This window comes from Engraulis encrasicolus, chromosome 9 (assembly GCF_034702125.1).
Source record: "Engraulis encrasicolus isolate BLACKSEA-1 chromosome 9, IST_EnEncr_1.0, whole genome shotgun sequence".
In the NCBI taxonomy this organism is placed as follows: Eukaryota; Metazoa; Chordata; class Actinopteri; order Clupeiformes; family Engraulidae; genus Engraulis; species Engraulis encrasicolus.
In genome coordinates, this window is record NC_085865.1 from 13450779 (window position 1) to 13463939 (window position 13161).

General features: G+C 44.7%; 1 protein-coding gene across 5 annotated transcripts in view; it reads right to left on the reverse strand.

The window, feature by feature from the left end:
• Positions 1 to 13161, reverse strand: part of myom1b (myomesin 1b) — a 60249-nt gene that overhangs the window by 18485 nt on the left and 28603 nt on the right. For 3 of the 5 annotated variants that reach the window (XM_063206553.1, XM_063206551.1, XM_063206554.1), the window contains 12 exons: positions 12415 to 12611; positions 11946 to 11999; positions 11704 to 11828; positions 10477 to 10660; positions 10026 to 10040; positions 8780 to 8954; positions 7856 to 7977; positions 3638 to 3834; positions 2518 to 2644; positions 668 to 852; positions 291 to 405; positions 1 to 2 (listed from right to left, as the gene is read on the reverse strand). The exon at positions 1 to 2 is cut by the window's left edge and continues 158 nt beyond it. In XM_063206553.1, the coding sequence (XP_063062623.1) occupies positions 1 to 2; positions 291 to 405; positions 668 to 852; positions 2518 to 2644; positions 3638 to 3834; positions 7856 to 7977; positions 8780 to 8954; positions 10026 to 10040; positions 10477 to 10660; positions 11704 to 11828; positions 11946 to 11999; positions 12415 to 12611 (1498 nt within the window). The remainder of the gene's footprint in view (positions 3 to 290; positions 406 to 667; positions 853 to 2517; positions 2645 to 3637; positions 3835 to 7855; positions 7978 to 8779; positions 8955 to 10025; positions 10041 to 10476; positions 10661 to 11703; positions 11829 to 11945; positions 12000 to 12414; positions 12612 to 13161) is intronic. The other 2 variants (XM_063206555.1, XM_063206552.1) reach the window with 1 other exon arrangement.

Genomic DNA, 13161 nt, shown 5'->3' on the forward strand with positions numbered 1-13161 from the left:
GCCTGAGAACAGCGATGGAGAAAAAAATGTAGGTGTAACAGTATCTACACAGTAAAAACAAATACAATAATTTTGCTTGTTTGGGAGGGTTGGTTGGGACGGAGGTCTAGCCAGGGTAGGTTTAAGGTGGGGTGTGGTTGGACATGTTCTTGTTTATTGTAATTGTAAATGTAATTGTAAATGTAATTATTTCTATGTATTTTTACTTTAGGGGAAAAATATGAATAATATGAACGTAAATTTGTCATGTCACATCACTTTGTGTTGCTCAGTGGGCCTATTTTCTGTACCTGGTTTAGTCTCGGCCAGAACTGGCTCGGTTGCCTCAGAGGGCTTGCTCACTCCAGCTTTGTTCTGAGCACGAACGCGGAACACATAGCTCTCGCCCTCCTTCAGGTTGTTGATCTGTAAGAACAGGCATAGAAAATTATACATGTCAATTACAGATGCACTCGCTTGACACACATTTCTTTTTCACACACGGACAGTTCATACAGACAGAAGCGCACATGCACTCTTTATACATTCTCTCTTTCTTTTTATGATTTCATCCTTTGCATCTATATCTGTTTATTCATCCATCTGATCATCCATCCATTCACCCATACAATCATCCATCCATCTTATATTTGATAGGGAACCCATGGGAGAAGGTTGGGATAGTGACCTTCAGGAATCTGTTGGTGCAGGCCTTCTCGTTGACTCCCTTCCAGGCCTCGATGCCTGCTTCCGCTTCTTTGATGTCCACGTAGTAGCCGTTGACCTCGTCGCGGCCCTGGTACACCGGGGGCTTCCACAGCAGCGTCAGACACGTCTTGCGCACCTCCAAGGCCTGGAGGTCATGGGGGGGCCCTGAGGCACAGGAGAAGGTGGAGGGTTGGAGGGTTATTATGTGATTCAAAACTCCTTTGAATGCAAAACATGGCACTTACAGTGGAAACACACCGAGATATTCACGTTCGCTTAAGCCCTCGGTGCGCTTGCTGCGAGCCGCAAATTATGCGCATCACTGCGAGCAGCCAACTGCACATGCTTGCTTTAAAAGCAGTAGACCAACACGCAAAATACTGGCAGTGTCATCCAGGGGGCAGAGAGAACAGCATTGCGATCCGGTACTTGGGAACACAGACTGTAAACAAAACAAAATAAGGACTCCCTGGGCAAGGAGACGATACTGCTACTTCTACATTTGCACACTCCTTTGTCAAAGTGCAACGGGGAAGTATGATGGCAAATCAAATGTTTGTAATATCTGACAAGCTCCAGACGGTCTTGAAAAGTTGCCGTCATCGTTGTTTTCTCCAGAAGCACTCATATGGAACTGTGCAGTCTTTCTTACGATCGCCCCCAGCGAGTTTGAAGATATCACACCTAACGCACTTATTTGTAAAATTTACATGAACTGCACAAGTTAACGCACTCATGCACTAATCGTGCCCGTGCACGCATATCCTACAGTAAGCATACCGTGCGCCTTAACGTGTCCGGGAGCATCGCGAGTCCGAGAGGTTCGCGGGCTGCCTTGCACACTGCACAGTCAGCGTCCACGTTCTATCCGTGGGCAGCAGCCTTTCATTTTCAATGGTGCCTGCTCATTGAACGCGGACGTTTGCGCAGGAAAATAGACTCGAGTTCTATTTTCAAGAAGCATCGTGGACATGTCCGGTCTGCTGCTCGCGGGGCCGGACATGTGCCACGCTTAGACCGCTGTTTTCATGTATGCAACAGTAAGCTATATATGATTATTTTATGTGTAAATATGTGTGTTATGTCTTTATTTATGTGTGTACGCTACTTGACACCTTAATTTCCCCCTGGGATCAATAAACGATACTCTACTCTACTCTACTCTACTCTCTACTCTATGTATTCTTCTAACCGTTTCAAACTGATACCGGACACATTAAGTGGACGTCTCACGCTTGCGGTGTGTAAGCACCGTTGAAATGACACTTTGCTGACGCTTTTATCCAAAGCGACTTACTACTATTTACAGGGTATTAGTTACAGTCCCTGGAGCAATATGGGGTTAGGCGCCTTGCTCAAGAGCACTTCAGCCATGGATGGAGGAAGTATGGGTGGCATTCGAACCTACAACCCTCTGATCTGAAGACCACCTCCCTGACCACTAGACTATGACTGTCCCAAAACATCATGATTAAGCACAAGCATGGCTGACATCAAAGCAGCATAGTCCTTTCCGACAGAATCTACTAAAAGGGACGACAGTGCAAGAGTTGAACATTTCCACTGATTAATTAACAATAGTGAAGCTAGGCAATTTCTCAGCGTCAAGTAGAGCACAGTCAAAATATTTGATGAAATTAATGCTGTTTTAGCCAATCAGAAATATGCAATCAATTTGTTCCATCAGCCATAGACCATAGATTGCTGCTTAGTACAAAACAGACAACCAGACTGGTCCGTCTACTACACACACACCGAATGATGAACAGACATGCAGATAGACCAAGAGACAGAGATGGGCAGGCCAAGTTACAGACACCTGAGCCGTACCTGGCACAGCGATGGTCCACTCCTCACATGTGAAGGTCTCACTGGGGAGTGATGGGATACCGACGCCAGCCATGTTTGCAGCACGCACCTGGAACTGGTAGTTCATGTTCTCCTTCAACTCTGACACCTGGAGAAGAGACAAGTGCAGAGCCGAGGGGTGAGACCAAAGGTTTTTTAGTAGGGTAAGATTGATCAAACCCTGCCCTACTGTAGCCAATGTAAAGGAGTGTGTTCAAGTTCGGTGTCCTCCTTCTTCTCTTCCTGTGGGGGTTTGGTGGCAGCTTGCATAAGAGGTGTGCTACCCCCATCTACAGCGCTAAGGGAGCTCCATTTATTCTCAACCTAAGGTATCCTAAAGGTCTCCTAACCTACGGTATCCTAAAGGCCTCCTAACCTAAGGTATCCTAAAGGTCTCCTAAAGGTCTCCTAAAGGTCTCCTAACCTAAGGTCTCCTAAAGGTCTCCTAACCTAAGGTCTCCTAAAGGCCTCCTAACCTAAGGTATCCTAAAGGCCTCCTAACCTAAGGTATCCTAAAGGCCTCCTAACCTACGGTATCCTAAAGGCCTCCTAACCTAAGGTATCCTAAAGGTCTCCTAACCTAAGGTATCCTAAAAGGGCGTTCACCTGACGTCACATGGACGTCTCTGGTGCAACAGATTTAAGTCTTGACCTGTGATGTCTCAGGGTGCATAAATGGTTTTGAAGTGATTGGAAAGTGCACATTGAAAGAAAATAGTACACAATTGTTAATTGCAGGTGGGAACATGGCTAACACCTTAATAAGTAGAAGACCTAAACGAACTCTGCACTCTGTATGAACACAGGCTTAGACAGAATGTGTTAAAGCACGCACACGCACACACACACACACACACACACACACACACACACACACACACACACACACACACACACACACACACACACACACACACACACACACACACACACACACACACACACACACACACACACATCACCACCACCACCACCAGCAACAGCTACTACAGCAACTAACACTAGGCTCTCGCTCCCACAGAACAAATCCAAAGTAGACACCATGATACATCATTTAATTGCTTCCTTTTGGGGTCAATGACGTTGCTGAGGCACTACTAACCCTGTAGGCTCTCTCGCTGACAGATTGAATATTGGCCTCGTGCCACTTGCCCGGCACTCCCCCGATGACCTCGCGGTAGTCCACAAAATAGCCGGTGATGTCAGCGCCCCCGATGAAGGCGGGCTGCTTCCAGGCCAGCACCATGGAGTCCCGCACGCTCTCCAGCACCGTGATGCCAAACGGGGGAGCAGGGGAGGCTGCGGTGGTGGTGGAGGTGGAGGGGGGGGTGAAGGTGGTGGTGGAGGAATACATCAATACATCGGTTAGCAACATGAAGCCCTGTCATCATCACTGCATAATGGCTTAATAATTGTTCTAAGTGTAAAGACTTAACGCAATGCCGTGTAATTTAGTTGTCTGTCTGTCTTGGCTGCCTGCCTTGTCTGGCTTGTCGACACATCGCGTCATATTCTGCTGTAGTATAAAGCGTATCGTATGCTTCTCTGGTCTGGTGATTTGTTGCTTTGTGGATTTGCAGCTGTGTTTGCATTATTATTATCTTTTTGTATTTGTTATCTGCTTTTGGACATGCGTGTCTGACGCTCTGTTAAAATACTAAACAAGTGGACACTAAACTACCATAAGGTGGCCCTAATGTGTCAACAGAGATTAAGGATATAATGACATCTCCAGCAACATTAATACAAACTAAATAGTGTTTTATTAAAAAACTATTTCCTGATAATCTGAAAGTGGAACAATGACTGCATTGTCAAAAATCCTTCATATTACACCGTTAACTGGCTCTTCAAGCATGTATGTTACTGTTGACAACTGTCTGTCTGGCATTTAGCTGGTGATGTGTGTGTTTGTGAGTTAAGGTGCGAGCGTAGCTTAAAATGTGACCAAAATATAAGAAGGAGAAGGTGGCTGTGGATTGCTGAAGCATTTTAAAGCAATAGATACATACAGTAGAACTCATTTAGAGTGAGTGGTCCACAGTGGTGATTGGTGTGACTTAAACCAGTGCACGTTATACATGTAATAACAGCTTACCTTAGGCCATACTTTCTGCAGTGTGCCTTACAGTACAAGCACACAAGCACTACATCGTTTTTAATTTACCTTTCTTACCTGTAGGCTTTAGTCCACAGCTACAGAATACTTATATTATTAGTTTCCACCAGCATATGGCACTTACAAGCAAAAAAACTGTATTTCCTCAAAACAACACCAGACAACTAACTAAAGAACACAGCTAATTGTGATTTATTGATATTGATATGGTAGTTTTCTACTGCAGATTGTATAGTGTATGTACATGCGTATGCATTGAACAGTATATATATAATAGGCCTATGTTGATGACAATTTCAGAGGATGGATAGAAGACGATGAAAGATGAACAGCAGGGAAAAATGAATAGACTGGAAAAAATGATGAAAAAATGATGATGGGAAAAACGTGCAGGAGGCACAACTCGTACGAATTCTTTCATGGAGATTTAAAGATCCATAGAGTTGCAGAAGAGAAACAAAAAACAGGGTGGATGGCTTTTTTTTCTTTCATCTTTCATGGATGCTCACCTGAGTTTCTTCGGGCCTGGTTTCTGCCCCGGCCAGACGAACCATCATCTACTGAGGACTTACGTGCCTGAGCTTTGCTCTTGGCTTTGGCCGCGCCAGAGTCTGTCTCTGGCTTTGATGCCATCATGTCCTGCGCCTGTACTGGCACTACCGGCACTGATGGCACTTGCTCAGTTTTAGGCTCTCTTACAGACACAGGGCCCAGCTGATGACGGCCCTCTGGGGGGTCTACCTCCCACCCCGTTTGGGTGCTCTTGTCTTTGCCTGCTTCTCTGGCAGCAGCCTCGTCCCCCCAACTCACACTGCCCCTCTTGGGGCCCCCGCGGCCACCAGCTCTACTGAGCGCGCTCTGTGGCCCCCCTCCCCGAGGGCCCCCGTGATCCCTAGTGCACCTGTCAGCAGTTTGATCTCTGAGCGTTAGCGCGGTGTCGAGAGGGGTTTGGTGGGAGAGGTCAACATGCCTGCCTCCCCCACGTGGGATGTGCTCTGTTAGTCCGACCCCGTTACCCCCTGTGGCCAGACACCCACCATGAGGAATACCGCCCCCTACAGGAGTTAGCAGAAAACAGCAAGAGAAGCAGGTCTGAAATCAGGCAACTTATTATATACAGCATGGAACATTATTTGTAACAATAACTAAACACAGAACAGATTACGGATCTACGCTATGCACACACAACACAACTGCAGCTACAGTATGCACACATTTACTGTTGTGAATAACACGGTATTACAACTACATATGCTAAGGCACACACAGCAACTATGAGACACATATATCAGCATTTCAGAGGCATTTGAGTAAACATTAAATGCCAGGAAATCACACATTTGTTGTAAAATAACTTAAGAGACAGAAGCATCTAAGTTAAAACACCACAGTCTTCATCTGGCTACGAGACAAAATGAAGACAAGATGGCCGAAGAGAGACATCTGTGAGAAGCAAGCAGAAAGAAAAGAAAGGAAGGAAGACAGAAAGAAAGAAAGAAAGAAAGAAAGAAAGAAAGAAAGAAAGAAAGAAAGAAAGAAAGAAAGAAAGAAAGAAAGAAATAGAAATTGAACAGTATGTGAACAGAGGGCTAAGTGGAAAGATGGAGAGGTACAGAAGATGAAACATGTAAAAGATGAGGGAAAGAGGAACACAGATAAAGGAAACGAGAAGGCAGTGAGTAGTCCGTCAGTAAGTTTACATGCTCCAAGACAAATGGGAATGAATGCCTTAGTCCGTCTAATGTCGGAATTTTGAGTGACTGAACGAGTTAGTATCATCTTGCATTAGGAGCACAGGCAGACATTGTACCAACCAACCCCGCAATCTCGCATATTCTGGTTACAATGCCAATCCATTTCACTCAAACTATTATAAACTATCACTATTTACCAATGCAAAGAGCACTTCTCATTATGACAAATGTACAGTATGTTACAATTAGAATCAAAAGCACTAACCCTAAATCACCCCTGTTCTCACTACTACCACTAATACTGATAATTGAGGGTTTATTAAACCCCACGTTATATGAATGTTACTTTTCTCTACTAATACAATGTAAATAAATATATTATAGCTTTAGAATAATGCATATATAACACAGAGTATGGTGGTCAAGTGATCAAAATGTGTTCATTTCTAATGATGGCTATTACAGAGCAAAATCAATTGACCTGGTAACCAGATGTTTGCAAAATGGTTGTACAAGAGAACACTGCTTGGCAAGTTAACTATTCTGATCTGAGGCTGTGGCTTAGGTTATACACTACAGAAGCAGATGGAGTTAGTGTATGAGAGAAATGGCAGGGGAGAGAGGGGGTATTACACAGATGCTGGTGCTGGTGGTGTTGGGGACAGCCTGGGGGACATGGAGGGTGGAGAGAGGGAGAGATAACCGGAGGGAGCTGGCAGGTGACCTGGTTTTGTAGGCACCGCTATGTTGGATCACTGAGACTGGACCCAATCTAGTGGAGGTCTACAAGTCCTGAACCCTGCCTCCGGTACACGTTCTTGTGTGTGATCGGGCTGTTACAGCATACGTGGAACAAGGCCTGAATATTACAAACGGTGTACAGCAGGAAAGTTGTGGGTTAAATAAAGAAAAAACATGATGTGGAAACGAGAAATCACGAGGACAGGATCTGATGATAAAGACTCAGGACGCTCCGGATGAAAAAAGACAGAAGAAGGAGAATCTCACATATGAGGGAAAAGACAAAGCCAGTCCGTGGAGAATCGTGTGACATATCTTTGAAAAGTGGCCTAACATTTTCAATTCAATTTTAAATTCATAATAAAAATCAGATACTGACACTCTAGATTCAGAAGCTGCAGTCCAATACCACAAGTGCATCCAATATCACACTTTCAGCTGGCTGAGGAGTTGAGTCAAATGAAATATGTGGTAGTGCAGGGGCGGAGCACTGGTATTGGGACAGGGGGAGCGGGAGATGTGTCAGAGGTGTTGGGCCCATGAAATATTGTAGACTGGGGCCCCTACAAGATGTTTGGCAATCAAAAGCCACTGAAAGGGGACCCCCCCAAGAGGCCGGGGGTTCCTGGCCCCTATGCCCCCCCCTCTGCTCCGCCCCTGTGGTAGTGGATTGTAGTTTCTGATGCCAGGTTGCCCATCAGTGCACCATTAATCCAAGTGGTTACACCCCATCCTGATTCCTGCCGTCATACTCTAACAGACTCACCGATAGCAGCCTTGATTTTGATGGCCTCAGATTCCTGAGAAAATTCACTAATGCCAGCGGCATTCACAGCACGCACTCTGAACACGTAGCTCTCCTCTGTCGTAAGGCCATGGCAGAAAAACCTGAGGGGCGAACAAGACAAGAAAGGGTTTGCTGTGACCTGTACTGATTGTTAATTGATTATTTGTCTTGTCTGGCACTGTTTTAATTAAAATGAGAAATTGAATGGTAGTGGGCTAAGACGTGTGCCCTAAATCCGGGGACCGGAGTTCAAGTCCAACCCAAGGCAGGGCTGGACTGGTAATCTGACACACAGGGCATTTTCCCATTGGTCCGACAGTGCCCAGGGTCCGATACTGCTGTTTCTTTGTTTTGTTTTTGTTTTTTTCTTAGCAACTGGCCCATTGATCAGAGGGGGTTCCCATGGGTTTAACTTAATATAGACAGTGGACTGAGTTGAGCAGGATATAGTACGAAAACGACTTGCATGATTTAGGGGAATGAGGTTTTTTTTAGACCAGCCCAGCCCTGACGTAAAACCATTCCCTGATATCTCCCACTTCCTGTCACTCAGGGTGCGTTCAAATATGCGACCTTGCCTCCTCCACTTGTGCTTGTCTCCTCGTCCCGCCTCCTGGCCCCTCCTCCGTGGAGAAAACAATAAAGTTTCCCAGCTGTCAGCCTAGCCACAACAACTTTTGAGGGACTGTTTTTCATTCACCATCCCAATTGCGAATGAGAAAAAGACTCTACAATTGAGCTTTTGCAAGATATTGAAATATAATGCTGTTGTCAGTGATGTCATCATGACGAGAAGCAAGTGGAGGAGGCAAGTGGAGGAGGCAAGGTCGCATATTGCAACGCACTCTCACTCTCATGGTCCTATCCTACAAACCTTAACATTTGCCGTGTGCTTCACAGTACCTTGTGCCTTTGACAGGCTTGTTGTTGCAAGGCTCCCACTCGTTTTTGCCCTCCATGCTGGCCTCGATGTAGTAGCCAACCAGCTCCTTGGCCTCCTTGGAAGCCTCCCAGGACACCACAGCAGAGGTGTCGGTGTTACGGGTTGGAACAACGCGGCCAGGGGCAGATGGGATGTCTAACGGTAGAAGAAAACAATGGAGGGTAAGATGTGTGACCGATTTGCTGAGTACCGACAATAACGTACTAAAGAAAAACAATAGTTCACGATAGCTCATACCAAAGAAAATGTGTACTAATGCTAGTTGGCTAGTGTGTGATCTAGTTCAGTAACCAACAGTGAACAACTTAAAATACATATTAAACATTAAACAAAATGAATAGAAATGTGCTAGCTTTTTTTAAACTTTTTTAGTTTTTTTGTCAAAAAAAATACTAACAGACTAAGATAGACATGTTAGTTAGAAAATGAATGGTAAGATGTGCGACCGGTTGCTGAGTACTAACAGTACATCTTTGTAGTTTTAGTATTTAGTATTAGTTAGTTGTCTCTGATCTACTGTACATGTAGTCCAGTGATCAACAGTGAACAACCTAAAAGAATAAATGTTAAAACATTGTACAGAATGAACAGAAATTTTGCACATTTTTAGTTTTTGTTAAGTAAAAATCTACTATGAGACATGTTATGAGTATTTCAGAGGCCTTTGAGTAATGATTAAATGCCAGGAAATCACACATTAATTTATTGAAACAAAAACAAAAAACTGAAGAGACAGAAGCATCTAAGTAAAAAAAAAACACTGTAGTCTTCATCTGGCATCTAACAGACTCATTAAAAAAGACATGTTAGTAAGAAGAAGCTAGAAGATAACATCTTCTACCTTATTGTCTCATTATAAGGTGTCTTTGTGCTCAATTTCAAAGTCAACTTCATTCTCATGTTAAGCCCCATGACCCATCTAGTTTTCAAGGGGGTCCAACATTACATTTTGTTAAAATAGAAAAAGACACACAAAGTACTAATCATGAACACTAAACACAACAACACAAATATTAAACAATAGTTCTATACAAAACACTCTCACAAACGCTCACGAGACATTACACAACTAACATTGCTCCCCAGGCCCACCCCAATTCCTCACTAGCAGACACTTACATGTACACAGAATATAAACAGAGCATATAACTATGAATACATCTACGGGCATGCAACCGGCGAATGGCATGTGGAAACACAACTTACTTATAATACAGTTGTCTGGACAAAGGAAAAACAAAGTGAGTGGTAGAATGGGATGGAAGATGAAATAGTTCAAAAACATGAGCAAGCAAACATGAGCAAAACAACATAGTTGTCACTAACTAGCTGTGCTATGCAGGGATGTATTATGATTACATGGGCCTCCGGGCCAGACAACAAGAAAGGCCCCCCTCAATGGTTGTTGCTTGTTTACAAAACGGTTCAGGGTTTTTGGCCAGGTGTGAGAGTCTATGTTGTCGGGGGTTTGGGGGGTTGTCCCACGAGAAAATTAGAAAATACAGTTGTTATAAAAGTGTTAAAGAGTATATTTAATGCAGTGTGACAATATAGAGACCAGAGCTTCAGGGCCCCCCTTGACTCTTGGGCCCCTGGGCTTGGGCCCAGTAGGCCCGTGCAGTAATCCGTCCCTGGTGCTGTGTGCATGTTAACTGACCGAGCTTGTCTCCGACTGTAGTGGCTTCGGTGGCCTCTGATGGCTCTCCCACGCCGGCGGAGTTGCAGGCGCGCACGCGGAAGCTGTAGGACTTCCCCTCGGCCAGGTCGAACAGGGCGAAGCGAGGAGACTTCACCGGGATCTCTGTGTTGACACGCTGCCAACTGTCACTGCCTACCACACACTGAGAGAAAACACAATCTATCATTCTACTATCAGTATGGCTGAAAAGAATGCTTTACGTCTTAAGGTCAGATTAGACTTCAGCAACTGCGAGCGTGAAAAGTCGCGTGGGAGTGGCCACGAACTAATTTTGTATTCATGCATCTGCGAGCTCTGCGAGGTCCGAGGTCTCGTTGCCAGTCACATTTGAAATTGCGCGATTAGGCTACTTTCACTACATTGTAAGCACTGCGGTCATTATTAAGCAATGTTGCTTTCTATCCCGGTTAGCTAGGTATTTTCACACAAATTGCAAAGGCAATGCAGTGGTATCATTATTTGACATACCCAGTCTGTTTTCACGAGCAGAAAATGCAAGCATGTAAAGACAGTTGATTCTGCCGATGTGTGTTTACATTCGGTGGAGGAACGGTAGTAAAACCGCAGGCATTGTGCCACGAGTGTTCAACTGATGCATTGTTTGTTACTTAGCTTAGCTTCGTGTATTTACACACATTTACACACAAGGCATTAATAAAGTTTTTAACAGAATACAGCTCTGCTCTCACAAACTACTGGCATTGCGCTGCCACAAGAACAGAACAAGGAAGTAGCGAGACGACCAATCATAGTGCCTTTTTGTCTGCGTACTCCGCGTCCGTCCGACGGATAGTTAGAATTTTTTCGAGGCGCTAGACGACGGGCGCAGAGCCTCTGAGAGGGGGGCGTGGACTCGCATAGACAGAAAACGGACGGACGCAGATTCTATGCGAGCGAAGCATAAATCTAGCTTTACAGTAAGGGGGACCACACTGCAAATGCAGATAATGTACATGATATTTATCTGTATACAGGGCCGCTGACACATTTTGCTGGTCACAGGGCAGTCATCTGAAAGCCCCCCCATCTAATACATACAATGTAATGAAAACCCAATTCTGGGGCCCCTCTCTCCCTGGGCCCGAGACGACTGACCCCTTTGTCCCCCCTTGTCAGCTTCCCTGTGTTTGTGTGTGTATATATATGGTATATTGTTATGAATGAGTGCCAATGTTGTTTTCTTACCTTCTCCACGTAATACATAATTCCCTCGTGGCCCTTCTCACCGGGCGGCTTCCAACTCAGGACCACATAGTTTCTTGTTGACTCGGTAACCGTCAGGTCACATGGCTTGCTAGGAACCACACCCTCTAGATTCAGATCAGACAGCAAAGGGAAAGTCATTGCTCGTCATCTTACAGTGACTAACTGAAAAGACATTTCATTAATCTAACATCTCTTTTATCTGATACAAAAAAAAGTCCAACCTGATGGCTCTTCCTCCGTGACAATGATTTGGCCAGTCCAAGGGGCGGATGCACCTGAAAAATGATGGAAGAAATCAGACAAATGGTTTCGATAAAGATGGTTTCATACAAAGTACAAATTACAAATTACAACACTGATGGGTCACTTCAGCTATGACTTATTAAGGGATATATTAGTCTCATGATTGTTGATTATAAAATCTTTTAACTCTTTCCCCCATAAATACAACAAGAAAAGGGAAGTTAGAAGAGTGTTGAAGAGTGTTCGCTGAGGCAAATTTTGAAAAAATACACTTCTTTTTGGAGCACAAATTATGTACATTAGCAATAGGAAATGTTTGAAGGGGACCTATTCAAGGTTTGTTGTCAAGATGGCCACCTTTCCTATACAGTACTAGGGGAAACCCTGTCATTTTTTTATGCATGACATAACACAACTCTCTGGGTGCTTCTGCTGTCGAGGGAGTACCTTTGCGGGCACGATCTGCAGGGTCCATGGCAGCGGCGGGTCGGGAAACGCGCGACGGATGGCTCATGCCGGAGTTATTGACGGCACGCACCCGGAAGAGGTAACTGCGGCCCTCCACCAGGCCGGTGACGGGGTAACGGGCGAACTTCACTGGGGTGTCATTGCACTGGATCCAGTTGGTGGTGCCAACCTCACAGCTGAGGGGAGAGATGAGAGACAGAGAAGGTCACAAAAAAGGTTCATGTTGCTCAGATTACATGGTAGAGAGCATGGTACAGTGTGAGCATATCGGTCTGAAAGGTTTTACTACTTCACTATGCTGTATAGTGCACTATGAATTGAATTTCACTGATTTGTTCACTATTGTTGGCGCTCTGAAATAGACATCCACCAATCTGATTTGCAAATGCAAAGAACTCTGTTATCTACTCATATCTAACAGTCAGGATTTTAGATTCAGATAGTGCTTTCATAAAGTTACATTTTATCTGAAGTGTACACACTTCTCAAACTGTTGGCTGACCTAGGAAGTGCTTGGGGTGGAGTGGAGTGGGGTCAAAGGAGGTGGAGCTAACCATATGCATAGAAGTTTTTTTTTCAAAGGAGGTGGAGCTAACAAGAAGCGAAGGCTAATACCACAGCCCTTATAGGCTTTTTTGGCTGCAGTTCCAATGAGTTCTCCACTAGTCGCGCATCGGAGACCAGAATGAATGGGACCCAATGGAGCTAGATGCTAAAAACCTTAAT